This window comes from Miniopterus natalensis, chromosome 9, assembly GCF_054644295.1.
Source record: "Miniopterus natalensis isolate mMinNat1 chromosome 9, mMinNat1.hap1, whole genome shotgun sequence".
Classification (NCBI taxonomy): domain Eukaryota; kingdom Metazoa; phylum Chordata; class Mammalia; order Chiroptera; family Miniopteridae; genus Miniopterus; species Miniopterus natalensis.
Window position 1 is genome coordinate 77,073,616 of NC_142089.1, and position 18,487 is coordinate 77,092,102.

At 44.0% G+C, this 18,487-nt stretch overlaps 1 protein-coding gene across 6 annotated transcripts in view; it reads left to right on the forward strand.

The window, feature by feature from the left end:
• Positions 1-18,487, forward strand: part of LIMS1 (LIM zinc finger domain containing 1) — a 108,566-nt gene that overhangs the window by 75,918 nt on the left and 14,161 nt on the right. For 4 of the 6 annotated variants that reach the window (XM_087820669.1, XM_016201865.2, XM_087820668.1 and 1 more), the window contains exon 2: positions 6,468-6,627. In XM_087820669.1, the coding sequence (XP_087676795.1) occupies positions 6,468-6,627 (160 nt within the window). Of the gene's footprint in view, positions 1-1,085; positions 1,271-6,467; positions 6,628-18,487 lie in introns of those variants that run through there. The other 2 variants (XM_087820671.1, XM_087820670.1) reach the window with 1 other exon arrangement.

Below are 18,487 nucleotides of genomic sequence, written 5' to 3' on the forward strand. Positions count from 1 at the left end.
TAGACTACTTGTCCCCAACCCCCCTTGGTACTGTGTGAGCTGAAGGGAGAAGGAAGCCTTCCAGTGCCCACTTCAGTGTTCTGCCCTGCAGGCTGGTGTCTCTAAGTAGCATTACCTCAGTGTGGGCAGAGTATTTTGGATCTGAAGATGTTTCTGGCAGGAAAATGAACATGATTTGCAATCACTGGACCTAATACAAATTAAGGACTGTAAAGAGTATTGTAAGGAAAACAAGCGAATAAGAGCCTGACAGTATTACATCATCATCTTCATGGCTGACACTCTTACAAGACCTGTGGAGTGGAGTAATAAGACATGCAGGTGGCATCCTTCGTCGCCTAAAGACCGAAGAACACTGGCTCACCTAAGTTACAGGATTAGCTGGGAGTCAGATACAAAGAGTTCTAGCTAAGCTCCAGCTCTTTCCTGTTGCCTCTTGCATCCATCCATTCATTGAACACACAGTTGAACTCTGAGGGTGTGCCACTGTGAGGATACATAAGTAAACGTGGCTCTTCATTGCACCACCTCAGAGATTCCTGGGGGAAGGTGCTGAAGGGCACAGCTGCGAGCATGCCCTGGCCATCGCGATGTTCCTCAGACTGCGCCGGCAGTGCCACCCTCACCTGGAGCTTATTAGCAACAGAATTTCTGGGGTGGGGGGTTGACATGCTCTTAGGAGAGTCATGCTCCCCCAGGTTGGGAAGCACAGTGTTAGTGCCGTGACGCCCAGCAGCGGCCAGCCTGGGTGCACGGCCATTTCTTTCTCTTGGAGGCCTGCCCAGCAGCCCTCTGTTCCTGTAGTGGCGATTACAGTCCACCAGGAAGGCCGCCCGGCAAAGTCTGAGTCACTACTTTGTGGAATGTTTTCTAGAGCTTCCAAAATGCCTCAGTAAATCAGGACTGTCAGGCCAACTGACTGCTTTGCTGCAGGAGCTCTTAACGTGAAGGTCAGCAAGCCTGGGGCTGACGTGTGAGGACAGTGGGAGTGACCTACAGGGAAGCGGGGGAGGCCCGGACATTGTTTCTCCCGTGTCCTGTCCCGCTGCTCCCTGCCCTGGGCTCCAGGCTCAGAGGCGCCCGCGATGGCGCTCCCGAGTAGGGCGCACCACCCCTCTGCTCTCCCAAGGAAGGAGGACGGCCCCCAGACAGCCCCGAGCGGTGCCCGCCAGGCTAATGGCGGTGAGGATGAGAGGGCTGTGTCCAAACTGCAGCGCAGGCAGAGTGACGTCAGAGTCTACAAGGAGTTCTGTGACTTCTATGCGAAATTGTGAGTGTCTCGCCCCTTTTCCTGGGGCTCCCCTCTGCCAGACCTCTCCTTCCTGGGCTCCGCCGGGCTCGGGTGGTGCCGCAGGTGCCCGCGGGCAGCCTGGTCCTGTGCGCGGGTGCTGGAGGAAGGGCGGAGGGAGGAAAAGCTGCCTTTGAAGGCAGAGTAGTAATACCTTTGTCTCAGCAGTTCCTGATAATGGTACATTTTCACTGTGTAGTCCCAGAGGGAGGTTGAGAGTTTTCATTCTTATAATTATAATAGAAAAGTTTTAGACTCTAAAACTACCCACAGATACGAAGCAGGTTGGGGAAAATGAAAAATGAATTACAGATTGCTGATAAACACACAGGTTTTTGTTACGTTTAACAATCAGTGGTTTGAAGTACACTTAGTTTCTTAATAGTGTCTCTAGCCCGGCCGGGCGTCCTCAGCGGTTGAGCATCGACCTAGGATCCAGGCGATCCGGGTTCGATTCCCGGTCAGGGCACATGCCCGGGTTGCGGGCTTGATCCCCAGTCAGGGGCGTGCAGGAGGCCGCCGATCAATGACTCTCTCATCATTGATGTTTCTATCTCTCCCTCTCCTTTCCTCTCTCTGAAATCAAGAAGAAATATATATATAAAAATACTGTCTCTAGGGGATTGAATGAATAAAAAGGGATGTCGTATGACTTGCAAATATATATGTCTTGCAGTTAACCCTAAAAGTTCATCTAATTCATATTATTAAATGGGTTTTAGCAAACAGTTTATTTTTTAAAATAGTGCAGAGTAGTATATAGACCAACTCATGTTAGATTGTGGACCTTACACAAAGTTGTAAGCTTGGAATTATTGCAGATCCCCAGTTATCAATTGAGAGTTAAGAAAGATTTAACTGACCCGATTCTCTCTTTCCATGAATTCATTCTGTGTGGCATTGCAGCAGATTACACTGTAATTATAAAATGCTAGGTGAACTCTCAAGATGCTTTTTGGATTTATACAATTTTTTTTGCATTTTAATGCCAGAAAATTTGTTTCATATATACTTAGATAAGTGAGGCACTTAAATAACGGAAAGCTTGATGATGTCAAGCTCTCTGTGTGTGCTTGATTTTTGGAACTAGATCAGCTAAAACAGTTGTGACTGGCCAGCTATGAAGATTCTATTCTAAAGGCAGATACACGCACACACACACACATCTAGAGTCCTGGCTGGTCTGCCTCAGTGGTTAGAGCCTCGGCCTGTGCACTGAAGGGTTGTGGGTTCAATTCCAGGTCAGGGGCACATACCTGGGTTGCAGGTTCCATCCTGGCCCCGTATGGGAGGCAGCCAGTCAGTGGGTCTCTTTCACGTTGATGTTTCTCTCCCCCTTCCTGCTTCCCTTCCAGTCTCTCAAAATCAATGGAAAAAATATCCTTGGGTGAGGATTAACATATATATGGGGGGGGGGGGGGTTGTCCCGTGTATATATTTGTTGCCATCAACACTTCTGTTGAAAAATTTTAGTGAAAATTCTTTTCTGAGAAATTAGTTTATTATAACCAAATGACAGCTGTAACTATCATTCATGACCTTAAAAAAGTAGCTTTTATCATGTATATTAAATATAAACGTCAACTCTAAAAAAAATACACATGTCAGTGTAGGATCATCTGTTGTAACAAATGTTTCACTTGGATGGGCGATTTTGTTAATGGGGAGCTGTGCTTGTGGGGAGCAGGAGCCATATGGGGATTCTCTGTTCCTTCCCCTCAGTTTTTCTGTGAACCTAAAACTGCTCCAAAACACAGTCCTTAAAAAAACAAACAAACAAAAAACATACTGCCAGAGAATCAAACACAGAAAAGGGAGAGAAATGTAAAGAGTTTAGTAAGTTGGTGAGATGATTGGTATTTTTTCCCCCTGAAAATTTCCTCTAGTGTATTGTTTTTTTTTCCTTTTCCTGCTTGTAATGAAAAGGAATACCTCAGGAATACGTATTACATTATTTCTAAAACTAGTTTGTTTTTCCTCTGGAGGAAAAAACTATATGCCGCTTTTTATAATGTGTCTACCTATTTTCTAACTATTTGAGTATTTTAATTTGAATGTAAACGTTCTGTAGCAGCAGTTTTCAACCCTTTTCATCTCATGGCGCACATAAACTAATTACTAAAGCTCTATGGCAACCGAAAAATATATTTTTTTGCTAGTCTGACAAAAAATAGGTATAATTTTGATTCCTTCACACTGGACAGCTGCTGTGTTGGCTGTTGTCATTTTTTTTTAAAAAAAGATATCTTTATTGATTTCTGAGAGAGGAAGGGAGAGGGAGAGAGAGAGAAATGTCAATGAGAGTCATTGATCGGCTGCCTCCTGCACGCCCCCTGCTGGGGATCGAGCCCGCAACCCGGGCATGTGCCCTGACTGGAAACAAACTACAATGTCCTGGATCATAGGTTGATGCTCAAATGCTGAGCCACGCTGGCCTTAGGTTTTTTAAATTTGACACTCTAAGGGACAAGAGATCAATGCCCCTGACTAAATAGGTATTGGTATGTTTTAAAAATTCTTGTGGCACACCAGTTGAAAATCACTGATCTATAGTATAAAGGTCAATGATAAACATTTTCATCTTGGGACTCCTGACGTCCCCAAAGAGCTTTTGTTTTGTCAATATTTACTGTATCAGAAAATAAAACTGAGAAATATTTTGAATATTCATTTAAAATAGCAGTCTCAGCCCTGGCAGGTGTGGTTCAGTTGGTTGAATGTCCTGTGCACTGAAAGTTGTCAGTTCAATTGTCCATCAGAGCACAGGCCCAGGTTTTGGGCTAGCTCCCCGGTAGGGGGCATGCAGGAGGCAGCCAGTCAGTGTCCTACTCCCACATCGATGTTTCTCTCTCTCCCTCTCCCTTCTTCTCTCTCAAAAAAAAAAAAAAGAATAAAAAATATTTTAGAAAGAGTAATCTCATTGCACAATAATATTAAGCATTAATATGGATTTTTAATGAAAAATAAGTGTTTCTGAAACAACAAATACTTGGTGGAAAGTATAGCATTGTGTTATATTTTTGCAAATCTCATTAACCTCTCAATAAAAGACAGTTTCTCATAACTGCTTCTTCGTTCATCCTATTGTAATATGTTGTGGTAGATAAGGTCTGTAAAGAAAGTGCGGCGTTCCATGAAGATGTAGTTGGAAAAGAGAGGACCTTTTGAACCTCTGAAAGAGTCACGGTGGCCCCTAAATTTTGAGAACCACTGAATCAGAACATTCCAGGATGGTTTTATTTTCTAGCTTTTTTGGAGTTCTGTTAAAATCATTGAGGATTTGGTGACTCTTTTGAAATGGTTTATAACTAGTAATAGTGCTTTATATTTGAGTAGCATCTCCTGGTTTCTGAAGTGGTTTTATAAATTTTCTCATTTCATCCTCAAAACAGCACTAAGAAGCTTCAGGGCAGGCGTGGGCTTACCATGCTTCTTCAAGGGACGCCTGTGGAGTTTGGTCAGGAGAAAAGAAGCAGCACAAACCTTTCCAGGGCTTTGCTAAAACTTACACAGTTCACCTGGCTGATGGCAAATCCAGGTGAAGAAGGGACTTTTACAGGTTTTTCTTCCTGACCCATAGTAATTTTGATACGACAAAGTAGAAAATACATTTTAACGTGAGATTTAGGCAAGGTTTGCCCAGTGGTGAGGCTGCCTCCCTTCCTCCTTTTTTGGGGGGTGATGTTTTGATTCTGCATTTAAGCCTATTGAGTAAATTGTGCTTTGTATGGGAGTATAAACATGATACTGAGTAAGTTATGGCAGAGCTACAAAATAGGAATATTGTTCTTTGAAACATTTGGGGGGGTGACAAAGCTGCCCTCCATTGGGGTGGGGTTGAGGTGAAACAAGGTATGTGAAGACTTTTGCTAAAGAAACAGCAAAACTTAGAAAATGATATGAGACAAGGCATTAAGGTGTCTGTAAAGTAGAGACTCTCCTTCCCACCTGCCGCACGGTGGGGCGGTTGTGAAGGTTCAGGGAACGTTGGCGGTAACGTCATGAGGTGGGCCGAGTAACTGCGAGGGGTCAGAAGCTGCACCAGGGGCCCGGACGCACAGGCGGAGCTTGTGCTCCGAGTGGGCACCTGAAAATAAACTGGCCAAACCACAGAGGGTGACTTAGCCAATGACTGTCCTGCGTGGGGGGCCTTTTTCTCTTGGAGGCTGTTCCGAAACAAAACAGTTCTTTGTGTGAAATTCAGGCGCCATCGAGAATAACTGATTGTCTGATTATATGCATTGTTATGTGCTCTTGCGAACTGCACAGTGGCTTGGTGGAACTCGGGACCGTTTGTTGAATGCCTCCTGCGTGTTTCCAAGTTCAGTGGGGTGGTGGCCGAGGCAGTTACCACGGCCTTGGGCTCGATGTCATTGCTTACTTGACTGCCGCGTTTCACTTTCCTCATCTGTGGAGTGTGGTGTCCCTCTCGTGTCCTCTCAAGTGTTTGAAATTGATAGTGCAGTCCGATGGTGATTTTATGAGCAGGGGACCTGGATTCTAGTCCTGCATCTTCCATTAACTAATTAGCCAGTCAACTCCACCCCTCCAAACCTCCATTTCATCGTCTGTAAAGTGATCGCTAATTCTGTGATTTTAGGATATATTTTATAATATTAGTGCTTAATATTTGTCTTACCAATTAGATTATAGGACTAAGGAATTTTGACTGGTTTTAAGAGTTACTTGAGCAGTTGCTTTCAACAGGGTCTAACCAAAGGGATAATCTGCGTCTATGATGACGCGGCATTTGGTCAGCATGAAGTCCAGATTCTGTTCTCAGAAGGGAGAGAAATTGGCCTGAGATGTTGATTTGTGGGTATTTTAATTAAGCTACTTATCAGGCGGTGCACTCAAGCTGCATGTGTCAGCTCTTGACTTTCATGTCTATCCATAGTGCCTACCTCCCAGTCACTCGTGGTATATTTATCAAGAGGAATGTCAAAATGTTAAGGAAAAACAGGTTCCAATCAGGGGAACTTTCGGGACCCAAGATGCTGGGGCAAAGAGATGGGGACACTTTGAGTTGAGTACTTAGGGCACGAGCAGAAAATTCAGCTGTGTAGATACAGTGTGATTTTTGTGATCAGATAGAGTGTGTGCTTCACTTCTTCCTGTTTTTTGGTCTTAAGACTAAGAAAATGTTAATCTGTGACTTCCTGTCCCTTGTTCGTTACAGTAACATGGCCAATGCCCTTGCCAACGCCACTTGTGAGCGCTGCAAGGGGGGTTTCGCACCCGCCGAGAAGATCGTGAACAGTAACGGGGAGCTGTACCACGAGCAGTGTTTTGTGTGTGCTCAGTGCTTCCAGCAGTTCCCGGAGGGCCTTTTCTATGAGGTGAGTCAACTCGGAGAGCAGCATCGAGGTACCAGTCTTTTCCCTGCCCTCCCCTTTTTCCTGAGGCATTTGTTAAGGATTGCATTCAGTCTTTGTGCCAGTTACAGTGCCAGGTATTGGGTGTGGCTCGGGTGGCGATGGCCTGTCTATGGAACGCTCTGCCAGGCCCCCCATTTACACTCTTTTCCATCCTATTGTTTCAGCACCCACGGTCCTGCCTCTGCCTCTCAGGCCCGAGCACTTCAGCTCAGCAGACAGACTTCTCTCTAGATGCAGCCTCAGTTTCCCTGGCTTCTCCACTCAGATCCCCACTTGCTGGCTCCTGCACATACCTTCCCGATAGCTGCTCGGTCCCGGCCCCCCCCCCCAGCACCGCCGCTGTCCTCTCTGAAGGGGGTATCTGTTACCTGCTCCAGGACTTTCAGGCAATAGCGGCACCTTCCATGCACTTATTTTCTAAAGAGGACCTTGTTTGGAAATGAGTATTTGGGGGGATACCCTGCCATTACTTAGCTCTTCTATGTGTCTTACATTCTTTTCCACACACTTGTTTTTCTTGACCCTCTGGTGTTACCATGTGGCCTGTACGCCCTTTGTATTTATTCTTACTTTGGCTGAAACCCCCTTTTCACAGCACATGCCTGCCTTTGGGACTAGTCTAGGCTGACCGCATGCTGTTAATGAAGATAAGAGTGTGTGTGTGTGTGGGGGGGGTGTTTGTGTGTGTGAGAGAAAGAGAGAGAGATTAACTTACTTCTACCAACTTGCTCCTTACATGTTTGTGTATATGTTTTTCATATGTGTGTCTCTACATAATATATATAACATATACATAAAATTATGTAATAGCCAGAGAAGTCTGCTCTTTGATTTCTTTTTTTGCCTAGCAGGTTTTTAAATTTCTCTGTGTTACAGACTATTCCTGAGGAAGGAAAGGTAGTTTTTAAATGTCGTAAGTTGGTTGTGACTCAGATAGCATTTTCCCATTGAAACAATGCCTCATGGGCGTGGGATTCCCAGACCAGCCTGCAGAAAGCTATTTACCTGTGTGTCCTGGGTACATGAAATACAGAACTACCGTGTATATAGAACTTCACTCTGGGAAACAGCTTTAGGAGGTTTGATTAGGGAACACTATTTTATTCACTGGGATGCATGCTGAGCTCCTACTGTGTCCCTGAAACACACATTCACTACAACAGAAACGCAAGCGGTAGGAACAGGAATTATTTTTTTCTTCTTTCAGTTCTTCCCTAACTCCTTCCATGGGCAGTGGGAATCTAATCTCTTTCTGTCAAGGGTGATTGCTTTTGGGTGGGAAGGGCAAGTAACAGTTGGGGTGGGACCTGAGTAGAAAAGGCCCAGTGCCCAGGAGGGAAGGCATGGAAAAGGAGCTGGGGTGGGGTGGGTGCGGGTTAGAGTGGGGCTGCTATTGGTACTGAGGAGGGTGGCAACTAGATTCAAGAAGAGAAGGTTGCCCCCGGCCAGGTAACTCGGTTGGTTAGAGCATCCTCCCGATAGGACAAGGTTGCAGGTTTGATCTCCCATCAGGGCACATACAAGAGTCAACCAATTATGCATAAATAAGTCGAGCAACAAGTTGATATTTCTCTCTCTTCCTTCCTCTCTCTCTAAAATCAATAACAATTTTTCTAAAAAAGAGGAAAAGGAAATCATTAGAGGCTGAGTCAGGGGAACAGAAAGGCAGTGGGGGTGGTGAGGGCTATAATCAATTTGTGTAAAAAGCCTAAGGACTGTACCTGTAGACTTTTGAACAGAACACTCTCAGATCTCTGAGTAAGCACAGTGGAGGCGGTTCAGAACGAGCAAGGAAGGAGGTAAGACTCCCGAAGCACATTCATTCATTCATTCATTCATTCATTCATTCATTCATTCAAACCTCACCTGAGGATATTTCTTCCCTTGCTTTTCAGAGAGAGTGGGATGAAGAGAGAGAGAAACATCAATGTGAGAGAAGACACATCAATTGGTTGCCTCCTGCATGTGCCCCGACGGGTGGGGATCGAGCCTACAACCGAGGTACATGCCCTTGGCCAGAATCGAACCTGGGACACTTCAGTCTGCAGGCCGATGCTCTAGCCACTGAGCCAAAATGGCCAGGGCCCAAAGCACATTGAAGGGAACCCTAGGAATCTGCCTCCAGAGGGAACCTTGGTCTTCATACTTTGTAAACTCCCTCCTTACCCCTACTTTTATTTTCCCATGAGGCCCAGAGAGGTTGAAATGTCCTTTATAACAGCAAATTCATGACATGAATGGAATTAGAATCTGGCTTGGTCTCCTAATATTTGGTAAGGTGTTCTTTCCCGTATGTTCTGTTCAAATCTAAGACATTTTTGTTGAAATGGATAATTACGGCAGAGGCCTTAGGAGAGTCCAGAGGAGCGGAACAGAGGAACTCAGAGAGAAAGGCAGGCTCCGTTTTTTGAAACATTTTTCTTATTTCCATGGTCTGCTATTCCCTTCCTGTCACTTCCTTTTTCCTATATTGTCCATTTGCTTCCCATTTTGGAATTAATATTGTTAAGCACAATCACCTCCTTAACTCCTGGGTCCCATATTTGGGTCCTGTCAGCTGCCAGGCCCCTTGTGCTTAGTCAGAGGGGCGGCTTTGTAAGAGCCTTGAGTGCAGTGGAATAAAGCATGGCTCCCGCTTGTCCTCCCGCCCACACCTCACCCCTCTTCACTTCTGGGTTATAAATAGCCTCCCTGGGCTGGTATGATTGTGTTCCAGAAGATATTATGAACACCCACAACTAGTCTGTTAATGGGCTGACCTCCAGCTTAAGCTCCCTGGGTCCCGAGGAAGATTGCTATTTTAGCTACACTTAGAATTAAAATCCCTTGTTCAGGCAGAATACAATCTTTCCCTTCAGTCGAATGATATTAGAGAAAAAGGTATCCAAGACTTCTAGGAAATAATCTGCATTTTCAGTTATGTCCAGCAATAAGTTATTTTCCAGAAAAGGAAGCTCGAAAACTTATCTGGCTTGCTTTCCACTTGAGGCACAACTCTGTGCTGCTGCTTGGTGGTACAGAAGTTGCATCATTTCCACTTTATACCTTGGCTGAGGCTTTTGTCTTACCATTAAAACACCATCCTTCCTTCATTCCCACGGCCCCTGTCCTTTCTCTAGAAGGCTAGCCATGAGGACTTACAGGTGGGCTCTCTGCACTCACTTTCCCTTGAAAATGGGATTTGCTTTTTGCTAAAGGACTTACTGATATTTTGGATCATATGGATAAGACTTTCTTCCCTTTGAGCACAAAGGCCAGTCTATCGTGAGACTTGTTTCCTACCAGTCTCCAGGATGTATGTCTGGAAATAAGCTGACCGAGCTCAGATATTTGTGGCTCATCTGCAGCTCCCCTTAGAGTGATTTAACAACAGCCAGGATTATTACCTGCATGGGCTCCATACTCAAGATGAATTTGAATCCCACTAGGTAACGTGGTTTAAAAAGTGAACTTACAGTTTTCCATTAAGATGATAATCCATCACCACTGAAGAATGTAAAGTAGGACTTAGTTCTTGTGCTCTGCATCTTCTATCATCAATAGGACTACTTTCTTTACTCAAAGTGCTCCTTATTATAAGACATCACTAGTGTTTTCAGCCTAATGCCATCTGTCTCGTTTCAGTTATCTTCTCTGAGCCCACACAGCACTTCTCTTAGTATGGAGATCATTTACACATTTCATATAGCTATTTACTTAAATGCTTATCTTTTCATTTAACTTGGAATACCTCAGGTACAAGGGCTGTTCTGATTCTGTGCATCACTTGTTTTACAGTATTTGATGACTATGAGGTACTTAATAAGTCAAGTAATACGTACACGGTACTGGGATGGTATAGACTGCAAGGTAAAATGCTGAGATCCAAGGTGGCTGCACAGCAGGTGGAAGCTACACTCACCTCCTCCCAGTGCTAGACCATATTTACAGCTAAGTCATAGAGCAGTCACCCTGAATAACCAACTGAAGACTAGTTGAAAAGAAGTATTTTAACCAAAGATTTATAGAAAAAGCCACATTGAGACTGGTAGGAAGGACAAAGGTGTCAAAAGCACTGGCTCCACTTGAGAATCCAGAGGGATATCTCAACTGCAAAGGTTCCCTCCGAGGAGCGAGGGTGCTGGGATCCCCAACCCAGAGCACCAGAGCCGGGAAGAGGAGGCTGCATAATATCTGGCTGTGAAAATGGGCAGGGATCATATGTCTGCCAGGGAGAGACGGGAGTTTGCTAGAAACCCAGGTGCTCTCTTAAAGGGCCAGCACACACAATCTTGTTCTCAGCCACTTATCCACAGCTTCCGTAGAGGGACAGTGACTTAGAGCAAACTGGAGTCACAGAGAAAAGATCTGGGTTGCATGGCCCTGAGGAGAGATCTGGAGGGTCAGCTGCCGAGGTCCCTGAGCTGAGTCCCTCACTATCCCGTATCACTCACAGATGCCATCTTCCCTGGGTTGAGCACTCCTATCCTTACAGCGCCAGTCTGGGGAGTGCACTAACCCAGTCCTCCTGACTCTCTGTGGCCCCACCCTGTTGAGCTCTTGTCCTGCAGAAAAGTCTGCTGGCTGTACCCAGCCAGGACCTGACTTGTACTCTTTTTGGGGGAGCACTAGTTGGAGACTTGGGCAGAGGCTGAGTGGTGTATGGAGTGAGGGCTACTTTTCCCCCACTGAGTACCTGACCTGTACTGTCCCCATACGGGACCCAGTAGCCTATCTTCCTACCCTAGTTGTCCTGCCCTATTGAGCTCATGCCTTGTGTAAGAGACTGTGGCTACGGTCAGCCTGGGCCCACTCTATGGACTTTGTTTAGAAAGCTCTCGAGGAAGACCAGGCAGCCTCAAGGGGTGGCAGAGCAACTGTCAGATAGAGGCAGATCTTTGGCCTTTTACTGATCTTGCCTCAGGCTCAGAGCTACTGGAAGCCAACCTCTGTATATAGCTTGGCCCCTCCCATGTGCACCCAGGCCCAGTAGAGGCAGCCACCAACTGCAGAAAGCTTGGTAGCTTCAGACAAATATCCAAAGGCTGGTTACAAGCAGTGTATGGCATTGACCTGCACTGGGGTCCTATCCAAGTGGACCCAGAACCAACCCACCTGGTGATGGGCTTCAGACCACAACAGACCACCACCTAATTAGTCACACAAACAGCACACCCAAAGGGAGATCCCAGCAGGCACCAGACTGGGCTAGGGCCAATTCTGCTTTGGGTGGCAGCAAGAGAAAGACACTTAGCTTATACACTGTGGTCAGATTCGATCCTCATAGTCAGCCCACCTAAGGGTTAACCCCACTCACAGATGGGCTAACAGCAGTCAAGACTCAGTTACAACAAGAGGGTTCACATAACCCACACAAGAGGCATTCCAGGAGCATCTAGGTCAGGTGATCAGGAAGATTGCACCATCGAGCCCCCCAAGATAACCTGCAGAAGATAACCACCATATATCAAGATTGGAGTCATAGCAGATGTACCTAATACACAGAGACAAACGCAAAAAGGCAGACAAAATGGGGAGACAAAGAAATATGCCCCAAAGAGAAAAATGGATGAATTCAGTGAGAACTTAAACACAGAGATAAGAAGCATTAAAAAAGACATAGAAACCATAAAAAATAATCAGTTAGAAGTGAAGAATACACTGGAAGGAATCCGCAGATTAGATGAAGCAGAGGATCGAATCAGCAATTTAGAGGACAAGATAACAGAAAACTCCCAAGCAGAGCAACAAAAGGAAAAAAAGAATTTTGTTAAATGAGGAAAGTCTGAGGACCTTTGGGAGAACATCAAGCATAGCAACATTTGCATTATAAGGGTACTAGAAGGAGAAGAGAGAAAGCAAAGGCTCGAGAACTTCTTTAAAGAAATAATGACTGAAAACTTTTCTAACCTGGTGAAGGAAAAAGACACACAAGTCCAGGAAATGCAGACAGTCCAAAACAAGATGAACCCAAAGAGGCCCCCACTAAGACACATCATAATCAAAATGGCAAAGGTTAAAGACAAAGAGAATCTTAAGAGTAGCAAGAGAGCTTGGCTGGCATGGCTCCGTGGTTGATCATCTACCTAGGATCCAGGAGATCACTGTTTGATTCTTGGTCAGGGAACATGCGTGGGTTTTGGGCTCGATCCCCAGTGGAGGGCATGCAGGAGGCAGCCGATCAGTGACTCTCTATTTCATCATTGATGTTTCTATCTATCTCCCTCTCCTTCTCTCTCAAATCAATTAAAAAAAAAAAAAAAAGAGCAGCAAGAGAAAGACACTTAGTTACCTACAAGGGAGACCCCATAAAACTGTCCGTTGATTTCTCAACAGAAACACCTTAGGCCAGAAGGGAGTGGCATAGCACACTCAAAGTGATGAAAATCAGGGACCTGCAACCAAGACGACTATACCCAGCAAAGCTTCCCAGACAAGGAAAAGCTAAAGGAGTTCATTTGTGGATAGAACCCTGAGAAGAACTGAGCCACGATGTGTTTTTAGTATCGTATGTGGACCACTGACTTTATATGTTGGTTCAGGCCAATGTGGTGGTTTTCTTTTTTAAATTTTCACCCGAGGACATGTTCCCATTGATTCAAGAGAGAGAGAGGAAGGGAGAGAGAGAAACATCAATCGGTCTCCTGCACTCACCCGACCAGGGATCAAACCTGCAACCTAGGTATGTGCCCTTACTGGGAAAAGAACTCACAAACCTTCAGTGCACAGGCCGACACCCCAACCAGTTGAGCCACACCGACCAGGGCTGTGGTGGTGTTTTTATTTAAAACCTACAGAAAAGTTGAAAGAATAGTACAATGAATGTCATGTACCCTACGCATCTCGTACACACATATATCACACCCATTTTTCGCCATTTTTAAAGTAAGTTGCAGACATATGACACTGAATGAAGTTACTTTTAGTTTTCTACAACTTGGACATTTGCCTTTGAATACTTGTGAGGGTGATTCGTGATTGGACTCTTATCTAGGTTTTTTTGGGGCAGGGGCAATGAAAGAGTCATAATTAGATGATTTTTGGGATACTAGCGTTATGAAAATGTTTTGTTGTTGAGTGACATGTTATATATCAAGTTGGGATTTTCATATAATCACTTCTGGTAATGGAATATCATTTCTTGAATTAAAAATTACCCTCCCCCAAGTTTATTTAAATGATTCAAATAAGTTTAAATGCTATTTTGAAGAGCAGACCTTAAAAGGAAAAGAGAGTTCAAGTCTCTTCCCTTTAAGTATGTGCTGAAGTTACTGACTCACTTCTAACAGGGATATAAAAAAGGTAAAGTAGTAACTGTGCAGTGGAGAAGCCTGAAAGATACCGTCTTAGCCAAGTGATTAAGGTAAGAGTAAGTCATGTTGGTATCAGGTACTCCCCAATACATGCACATGATAGCATGCAAGTAGAGCACATTATTACCTCTGCGGCATTCTTTTCCAATACTATAACTTCAGTCTAATCATGAGACAAACTGATTGTGAGGAGCACACCACAGAGCGTCTGACCAGTACCCTTCACAAGTGTCACGCAAGACGCAACACTGAGGAACTGTCACAGATTGGTGGCATCTAAGGAGCCTCATTGGTCTGATTTCCATGTGATTTTGTGAGTGACATTTATTCCTTCATGTATTGATCTGTCCATTCAACAAATATTTGTAATATTACTTAATCAGTTACAATGTGCCAGGCACCATGTTCTATTTTAGGAGTAGAAGGATGGGCGAGATAGACTTAGTTTTCAAGGAACTAATCTAGTGGATTATACTAGACTAACCAGGTCTTTGAAAGTTAAATATGAAAACTTTATAGTATTATGGATTGGCTGGTAATAGGGCAAAATTAAATCTACCTGGAGACAGGTTTTCCCTTCTCCCCTGAATCCACTGAAAACTAGAACAGATGATGTATAAAATGCTTTAGCACTGTTCCTGCACTTGGTAAGAGCTTAATAAATGGAAGGTGCTAGTTACAGAAAATAATCATTGTGTGGTTTTACAGAGTGCCTATATCTCCAGCAGTTCCTAGCACCATGCCTTGCCTTTAGAGGGTGCTCTGAGTGCTTGCTGACTGAGAAGCTGTCAGTGACGCTGTGCGGCCTAAGATATCTTAGTAAGCGCATATCTATAACTAGGACTTTTCAGGACCTGACCATTTTTCTCAGCTTTGTGCATTGGGAATAGAGGGTGGATTTACTATTGGTACATGGTCAAAGGGAACCCAGTAGTACAAAACTCATGTCATTGTACCACATCCAGTAGAATTTCCTCTTCATCTGTGTTCAGATGAGCAGCTCTGAAGTCAAGATCACACTGTGTATTGGCAGAGAAACTAGTGAGATCTTTCAATCATGATATTTAAGTTCTGATAGAAACTCATAGATGATTTAAGAATTCTGGGTTAAGTTCTGTATTGCTCTGCCTAAGACAGGTGATAGGTAAAGAGGGAGAAGCACCGATTATGGGGCCTGACAGCCTTGTCCATTTCCTCTGGTTTTGGTGCAAGTTATTTGATCTTTCTGAATTTCAGTTTTCTGTAACAAGAGGATAATCACATGTGTCTCGTGGGGTTATGAGTTTGAACCAAGGTAGCAAGTACAGTATCCAGTAAGTCAGCCCACTCCCTTCCTCTGCTTCCCAGTGGGAACTGCTTCAGCTAAGTAATGATTCCACGCAGTAAACCAGGATTCCTCACCCTCAACACTATTGACATTTTGAACTGGGTAATTCTTGATTGTGGGGGCTGTCCTGTACATTGTAGGATGTTTAGTAGCATCCTAGTCTCTACCCATTAGATCCCCAGTTGTTACAACCAAAAATATCTTCATTCATTGCTCAATACCCCTTGGGGAGCAAAATCGCCCTCAGTTGAGAACCAGTACACCAAACAATGAGGACATCCCTTCCAGTAGGTAGTAAAGTTCACTATGGTAATAAGTCAGTTACAAATGGGCACGTTCCCCAAGTTGTTTAGGCAATCCTCTACACAAAACAAAAACCTTTGTATAGTTCTGTCTCTTAACAATTTGACTGCAGTCAGTTAATTCTTGTGCCATAAATTTAATTAGAAAACACTTCTAGAAAGAATTCACTTAAGAGAGACCCTAAAGAGAGCCTACATTTTCCTGTTTAAATTGGCACCAGGAAAGATAAATATACCCATTCTTGGATAGTTCATCACTCATTTAGCAGAAGGCAAGATATATTTTCTGTAGAGTAATTAGAACTGTTTCCCTAAACTGAAATTTATTTCTCTCTATTCAGATATCCTGCTTCTGCATTTTAATTTTAAATAAATTTTAAGTGGTAATGATTATAATAATTATTCTTTTACGTTTATCTGTATCAGAAAGTAGTGGTCAGGGTAATAATAAAAACAACACGAACATATTAAAACAACAGCAGGCGTTGTTTTCCACCACTGTCACCACCGGGAGTCGAGGTGCTTGCTTCCCAGCTTTGTGTGAGTCTCTTGCCTGGAATGAAGCGCTTTTTGAAACGCTGTTATGAGCCAGGCACTGTACTGGGTGTTTTATAAACTGTTGTTCTTTTTCTTTCTTTTGATTCTCACATGAACCCTGCAAATTAGGCTTTTTAAAAAAATACATTTTAGAAATTGATTTTAGAGAGAGGGGGAGGGAGATGGAAACATCTATGAGAGAGAGACATCAATCAGCTGCCTCCTGCACGTCGCCTTCTGGGGCTGGAGCCCGCAGCTGGGGCATGTGCCCTGATCAGGAGTCGAACTGGTGACCTCTTGGTTCATAGGTCGACACTCAAGCACTGAGCCGCACCAGTCAGGCAAATTAGGCATTTTTATTCACAGTTTACATGTGGCTGTGAGTCTCAGGGACCTTGCACATGGTTAACTGGTGGGTGAGTAGTCACATTAGGGTTTCATCTCAGGCCTGCTTGTTTTCACAAGGTTTGTTTTCCTTCATTAGGATGCCCTGACTCTCACTGAGACTGAAGTAGTTTCCCAGGAATTACATATATATTTTCAAGATTTTTTATTGCTTTTTAAAGAGAGAGAAGGGAGAGGAAGAGAGAGAAACATCGATTGCTGCCTCCGGCACACCCCACACTGGGGATCAAGCCGGCAGCCCGGGCATGTGCCCGGACCAGGAGTGGAACGTGGTGCGTGGAACAGCGCCCAGCCAACTGCGCCACGCCAGCCAGGGCAGGAACGTATGTGATGTAATGGACAGGCCACGCTCTCCCGTGTGCGCCGTCCCTGCTGCTTTGCGGAGTCATTCTGCAGATGCTATGGCGTGCTGCATAGACTACATTGTGTCCTAGTTCCCGGAGTGAGCACAATTTTCAGAGTGATTTGGATGAACTTGATGACAGCTTTTTATGGTTCTTGTCCTCATTTTCAGACCAGGAAAATTGAGAGAGGTTGTATAAGTGTGAGTTATATATGATTAGTGATCTTGGATTTGGTATCGTAGTTGTCTTCAGAGGGAAATTTGGGTCCATCAGTGCTGGTTTACATCAGTTATCAGCATCTCAAATACACATGAAGTATTTGTTAAGTGACCAAATTGTTGGTGGCATGAAAAGGCTGATTAAATGCTGTTTCCAGGGGGTAATTCCCATTCAACCCAGAGACCCTAACACTATGTATAGCCACATAGTGGTTCCTAAATCAATTTTATGGCACCTGGGACTGTCTCCAGTAAAAGGATTATCTTAAATTTCCCCCCAAGAAAATGCTTTTGGAAGTGAAATTGAACCAATACAGAGGGATATGCTTCCAGAACTATTATACCACACAGGGCTAGGGACTTGGCGTGCAGCCTTTCAGCTTAGCATAGTGTACAGATTGAGGGGCTGGGTTCCTGGCTTGTACTTCAGTTTCCTTTCTTTCTCCTTAGTTTGAATATCCCAGATGTATCCCTTTTTTCCCTATCACAAAATACATAACAGGAAAGACCAATTTATGATGAGAGATTGAGTGGAAAGATGTTTTACAAGAGATTTCTTCACTCATTTCCTCTTATACTGAATCATGATGACTCAGGAAAGCTGAAACCTGAGAAGGAAAGACTGGCTGGCTGAAAGGAAACTTGCTAACAAAATGAGGTGCTTATCTGTCGACCCACTCACTTCAAAATAATTTATGACAAACCAGTACAAATGTTGAAGATTTTCAACTTTTGCACTTACTTGAAATGAGACCCTTAGCTAAGTTTCTAATTCCGAGCTTGCTTTAAAGCATCAGAATTGTTTCCTCTTCCCAAAGAGAATCTTCATAGAACTCCAAAATTTATAATTTCTGAATTTTCTTCACTTTTACATCCTATAGTTTTACTTTGGATCACCTTCTGGCCATAACTGTCGGATCATTTCTACACACTGTAAAAAAGAGGCAGCTTGTTATAGAGAAGGTTCTGCTCTTGGAGTTGTCCTCACGCTGGGGTAAGCACACCCCAGTGTATGTAGCGGGTTTGCAATATGGATGGTTTCAAGGAACTAAATTTCTGGATTTTTCTTCCTAATATTGACTTGCCTGGTAATGTATTTGTATTCACAGTAGCAATTCTCCCACTTCACAAAAGATGGGATCTCAAATCTTACTGTAATGATGTATTCCAAGACACTAGTTGGGATTAGTCCAGGGTCCTTCAACCCATAAGACTTTCCAGGCTTTCCTTGCCTCGTGTATTTTCTTGTTAAGGATAAAGCTTGGCTTTAGGAACTGTGTTGGATGTTCTGTACTCGGATATATGGTAGATTTGGAGATGTGGAGAGTGGTCATGACAGTTTTCCATTTAGGACTTAGTCTTTATCAAAAAGTATTGATTTTAAAAACTAGTAACT